The sequence below is a fragment of the Eschrichtius robustus genome, chromosome 16, assembly GCF_028021215.1.
Source record: "Eschrichtius robustus isolate mEscRob2 chromosome 16, mEscRob2.pri, whole genome shotgun sequence".
NCBI classification, from domain to species: Eukaryota; Metazoa; Chordata; class Mammalia; order Artiodactyla; family Eschrichtiidae; genus Eschrichtius; species Eschrichtius robustus.
The window spans coordinates 78574309-78580330 of NC_090839.1; the positions used below are offsets into that span (position 1 = coordinate 78574309).

General features: G+C 45.1%; 1 protein-coding gene across 5 annotated transcripts in view; it reads left to right on the forward strand.

The window, feature by feature from the left end:
• The window catches only part of TMEM248 (transmembrane protein 248), a 29257-nt gene extending 23235 nt beyond the window's left edge, over window positions 1-6022 (forward strand). For all 5 annotated transcript variants that reach the window (XM_068565947.1, XM_068565946.1, XM_068565948.1 and 2 more), the window contains exons 5-7: window positions 1040-1223; window positions 2598-2741; window positions 3295-6022. In XM_068565947.1, the coding sequence (XP_068422048.1) occupies window positions 1040-1223; window positions 2598-2741; window positions 3295-3315 (349 nt within the window). In that variant the 3' untranslated portion in view covers window positions 3316-6022. The remainder of the gene's footprint in view (window positions 1-1039; window positions 1224-2597; window positions 2742-3294) is intronic.

Consider the following 6022-nt stretch of genomic DNA (forward strand, 5'->3'; position numbering starts at 1 on the left):
TGTGCATAAGAAGCTCCATTTACCGTAAGCGTGACTGGGATGCCTGAGCAAGTTCTCAGGACAGCTGCATCGTGTTACTTTGTACAGTGGTCATCACTGGGACCTGTCTGTAGGATTGTTTCAGTTTAATTTGGTTTTCTAAAGGTAGAACTTCTGCATAGAAGTATCAGAGAGTTAGTGTTTTGACAAAGTTGTGTAAGCATCTGGTTGCTGTGTGTAAGTTTTAGGTGGCCTTTCCTGTTGGTAGAAGAAGCCACAGGAAAGATGAATAAGAGCTGATCCTGTGACCATAATGACAATTAAGGCTCCTGAAAGATAAAGGTTTTGTTCATCTCCATTATCCAGGAAGAGTTATTTTTTAAATTGATAGTATAAATTGAGCCTTATTTTCTGTGATATAGTTACTGTTTCTGAAACTTTTGCTTCATATTTTTTTTGAGCAGCTCTCAGTGTAACCGCTTTGCCTTTAAGGCTTTTCTTGCCTCTCCTTTCTCTGGAAAGGAGATAATGATCTATAATTACATGAAATATACAAGATGTAGCCTGTTTAAAAGAATCTTAGGGTGAATCCTTTTAAAATAATTATCCTGGGATTTATCTATTTTAGACATTTGGAGGTTTGTAGGACAAGTTAAGCATTATTTGCTGTTGGTTGTAATATCTGATAGAGAACTTTGTATGTAAAACTTCCAGTTGTGACTAAGAGTTTAGATAATTTGAGAAAATGGGCTTAAAAGGAGCGAGTCCTTCTCTGGCCACATCATATGTGAGAGGACATGGGTTGAATTCTGAAGGCAGAAGTCTAACACCCAGACTCCTAAGTGCTGGATGCCTATTTCTTATTCTTTACGTGTTTATTAATTTTTTTTAAAAAAATCACTGAACTAAAAATATAATGGTATTTAGCTCAAGAAAATATGTTTCTTATTTCTCCCTTCTGCACGTGTGGCTCTGCTTGGTGCTATGCCAGCGCCGGTAGCTGAGACACAAGTAAATGTCTCAAGGCCACTGAGCATGTGTCTTGCCCCATCTTCTGCAGACAGCCGCCGCACTGTGCTCCTGACACCTACAGCAACGCCACGCTCTGGTACAAGATCTTCACAACTGCCAGAGACGCCAACACAAAATATGCTCAAGACTACAATCCTTTCTGGTGTTACAAGGGGGCCATTGGAAAAGTCTATCATGCTTTAAATCCCAAGCTTACAGTTATTGTTCCAGATGTAAGTGAGAACAGTCGTGTGTGTGTGTGTGTGTGTGTGTGTCCAGGAACTGTTAGAGCAGGCCCTGTGTACCTCCTTGGGTTAGCTTAGCCCCTGCCATTCTAGCTGTCCAGCTGGGTTGGGAGACCAGGTGGAGTGCTGGAGACTTGGAAGAACATGCCGCCCATTGGGTTAAGAAAATTGCTTCTGTTCTTTGTTTTCCACTTTGTTCAACAGCAGTTATTTATTGAGCACTGCTGTGTGCCTAACCTGGGGCTACAGCAGAGGCTGGTTCAGTCTTACTCATCCACGCAGCCACTCACTGAAGCGTATTTGGTTAGTGTCAGTCTGAGCAATAAATAGTTCAGAATTCAGAAAGGCAGAAGTCAATAGGAGGAGATGACTCTGGCTAGATATTGATGCCTGTGCAGGATTTTACTTTACAAGGAGGAAATGGGTGGAAGGCACTGTACTCCGGACTCGTGGGTGATTCGCTAGTTTAGTTTGCTGCTCAGACTTGAGCCCACTTTTAACAGACTGCACTGAATTTTTATAAATCCTCTTTTCTTCTGTCCGTATGTGCCAGGTGGATCTTTCTTTTTGCCTGGTCCTTCTCTTTTCTTATGCCTCGTTTTTATCAAGTTGTGGACAGTGGTGTGCCAGGGGCCTGCGGGAGCGAGCAGTGGGGATCAGGCTGTATGGTGGGCAGGGGCCAGGCTCCAGAAGGCCCTTTGTGCCTCGCTGAGGTGTTTAGACTTTCTCCTCGGACGAGGCCATCACTGCCTGAGTTTGGGCTCCAGGGAATTTGTAGAGCAGTGTGTCAGGAAGACTGGTCTGCCCACCTGATGCGTGTAAATGGGATGGCGCCTGAGGCCTGGAGCTGTGAGAAGGAACAGGAGTGGGGGCCTGGCTGGGATCTCAACAACTGGCCGGGCCTGGTGGCTGATTGCCTGTGGGACATCAAGGAGGAGTGAGTCAAGGCCGGCCTCGGCGTTTCCAGCCAGGGGCTTGTCCACGTGGGGAAAGGCCCAGGAAGGATGCAGCCTCTCAGGGGAGGAGTTAGGAACACAGGCTTGGGCTGTCAGCCATGAAACCTGAGGGCTGTCAGAGCAAGAGGACGTAAAGAGAAGAGCAGGGGTTAAAGACTCTGGGGCCTTGTCAGGGGCGGGGGGATTCGGGCAGAGGACCGCCTTAGGAAGGGAGGGTACGGGTGGTGTCGGGAACACCCTGTCTTCACTTAACAAGCTCCAGCTTTAATAGTTTAACTCTCAATTCCCATGTGAGAATTGATAGTTGAGGCAAGTCTGGAGGTTGTGCACCCTGATTCCAGGAACCCAGCATTAAAATCTCTCAGTAACTCAGTGCAGATGTTTCTGGTTTATTCTCTTTGTTTAGGATGACCGCTCATTAATAAACTTGCACCTCATGCACACCAGTTACTTCCTCTTCGTGATGGTGATAACGATGTTTTGCTATGCGGTTATCAAAGGCAGACCCAGCAAACTGCGTCAGAGCAATCCTGAATTTTGTCCTGAGAAGGTGAGCAGTGGGTGGGGTCTGACCCAGCATTGCGCCAGAAAGTCCCAATTAGTCCTTATTCCATTTATTGTGGGTGATTCCTTTCCTCCGGAGAAATTAGTTCCTGTCTTTTTATCAGCAGTCGTCTCCCCTCAGCCTCAATTATGGTGTTACATCTTCAACCATATACCCAGGCCTCAGCTGGGAAAAAAGTGTTCTCAAATCCCCACTGGCGAGCGGCTGACCCTGAGGGCTGCCTCCCCTCCAGTTCCGCGAGCTTGAGAAGTCACCTCCCAGAATGCTCCTCCGGGTTTCCAGGCACTTAACGCTGTGTCGCAGCACAGTGGTTCTGCAGGATCAGCTGCGTCTTGCAGGAGACTCAGATTTCTGTTCATTCCCTCCATAGAAAATGAGGTCTGTTTTCTTAGGGGTTTAATAGTTCCCCTGACCGATAGGTGTGTGCGGTGTGGCTCCCTGGGTTTGGGATAGGGACCAGAACCTGGTAAGAGTGCTGGTGGGGCCGAGTTATCCAGGCTTTGCTGCGTGACTGGGTTGCCGTCTTGCTCTCTCCTAGGTGGCTTTGGCTGATGCCTAATCCCACAGCTGCCGTTCTCTGAGAGAGACTGAGAGAACCGTAATCATTGCCTGCTGAACCCAGCCTGGGCCTGGACACTCTGTGAATACATTATCTTGCAATGTTGGGTTATTCCAGCCAAAGACATTTCAAGTGCCTGTAACTGATTTGTATATATTTATAAAAAATCTGTTCAGAAATTGGTCCAATGATGCACGTGCTTCGCACTGGGCGCGGCCAGAACCCTTCAGCCTCACCTGCGGGCTTGGCGGGATGATCCTGAGTAGCGCCGGAGAGGCTTCGAGGCTTCGTGACCTCGCCGTCGGAGCAGGCCATGCCGTCTTTCCCAGGGTCCCAGAGGCGCTTCACTGCTGGTGGGGTTGAGGTTTGCTTTGGTTCTTGTTTCAGCCCGATCTGTACAGAATGTTCGAAATGGTCTGCACCTTTGATATGATATTGCGTTTCCAAAGCCACCCCAATCCATTTTGTGGATTTTATGTGTCTGTGGCTTAATAATTATAGTAACAACAATAATACCTTTTTCTCCGTTTTGCTTGCAAGGACACATACCTATCTTTCTAAGTTTTTTTTTTTTTCCTTTGAAGAAAAAATAGTCACATTTCAATACTACTCTGATTAGGACAGATTTGTGCTTTTATCTTGAGTAAAAAGTTAAATATTTAAAAGTCACCTACATGGTAGAGATCTAAGTTTCATTTTCCACGTGGACAGCGAGGAATTTGGTCTTGTTCAAGTTGAGTTGGCACAGAATGTTCCGCTGTCTTTTTCCTCTCTGTGGTCCCTTCCCTCCATTGTAAAAGTTAAAACAGCTTCCTCGCTCAGAAGGGCTTAAAAATGAGGTGCACGTGGCTCTAGAGTGAAAACAAGCTGTTCTCTTCCGGAATGCAGCTGACGGCATGGAAGGAGAGGGTGGTGAGTCGGTCTGATAGTTATGGTGGGGTTTCTTGTTTTCTTTGAAGAGGGAGTGGGTTTTCTTTCCTGGGTGTTTTTTGGTTTTTTTGCATTTATTTATATGCAGTTAACATTCTCAGAAGGAAATGGCAACTAGTAGTAGATCAGTAACATTAAGAAAACGATGCCTGTGAAATTGGAAGGAAAGCAATTCTGATTTCCCATTTATTGGGAAAACCAAAAGCATTTTTCTTTCCTATAACATTTTGATGATCTAATTCCTTTATCCCTGTTTTCCTTCCAAACCATCTTCATTTTAAAACAGTTGTGCATCATTTCCAGCCCTTTCTTGTTACTTGTATTCTTAACCATTTTTCTTTTTCTTAATAGCTTTTTGCCTTAATAACTCATAGTCATTAATGATTTCTGTGTTCTCCCAAGCCATGTTATAGCAGAAGGGCAGTTAAAACCTTGGGGACGACTGTCAGCACTTCTTTCTCTTAACTCCAGGTCTGTATTCTGTTCTAAATTAGAACCAGCCCTGCAGTCTGTAATATATTGGCCTAGAACATTTTATCCCAGGCTTTTTTTTTTTTTTTTTAATATCCAGGCATTCTTAAATGGAAAACATTTGTGGGCTTTTCCTGAAGGTTGTTATTAAAATAATCATCATAGTAACTTGATATGTTAATATTCCTTTTTTTCCTTTTAGTATGTTTCAAGCGCAATAATCATACTTGTCTATCCAGTTTTTTTATGATATGAGTTGCTTACATGATGCATGGCTAACCGGTTAATTTAGTTTTCTCTTTAGAAACTTTGAGACAAGATTGAGAGCGAGCCATTTGGCTTGGCCTTTAGAAACATCGGTATCACTAAGACCAACAGATTTTAGAGGAAGCTGCTACTGAATTAATAAAATCCCAATGAAGTAGAGTTACAGGAAGAGATTTAGAACTGGCAGAGTAATATAAAAGGAAGACAGGTGAAAAAAGTCAGTTTCACTGGTTTGTTCAGTCCAGCTTGTTGCTAACATTAATGGCCCTTGTTTTAGTCACAGGGACTGGCTGGCATCTGTAGCCAGGGGAGCAGGGACACTGTTAGGCATGAGGAAAGGAAGTGCCAAAAACGCCTGGATGGTATGACTTGTCATGAGGCCAGGTCACTCACTTTAAAAATCCAGCATTCTCCCTCGCAGGTGATTCTCAGAGATCTTCCGGAAACCCAGCGTCAGCCAGGTGTACAAAGGGAGGAGGGGAGCCCGTGGGGCCTGGGTCCACTGACCCTCAGCAAGTCCAGAGGACCTGTTGCTATCTGGGCACTAGCAGACAAGGCCTCGTCCTTTGCTGTCTCTTGCTGGGGGGCCTCAGTGTCACAGACAGGGCCTGCCTGCCGTTCAGGGTGACCCCGTGCAGGGACACTGGCTCATCCTCAGGCATCTTGGACCAGAGTCCAATGAAAGGTCAGCAACTTACTATTAAAATGGTTGTTTCAGATCATATTGATCTCTTTCCTTTTTCCTTTTGTCCTTTCACTGTATGACTTGAATCAGTTTTGATTCTATCTGTAAGTTTTTCTCGTCATTAGGAACCTGCCACTTCGGTTGCGTTTTCTTTGGCAGTAGGTAGGGATTCAGCATCCTAGTTTTTCAACCCTCCTGCAGGCACTGTGGGGTTTCGAGGGCCAGCGGATCCATTTCACTTACCTTGCTGCATGATGGTCAGTAGCTGATCTGTTACGGCATTCACTCCCAGATTAATTTTCTGTGTTTGAAATATGTGCATATGTGCTTTCCAGAATAAAAAATCTGAATTTG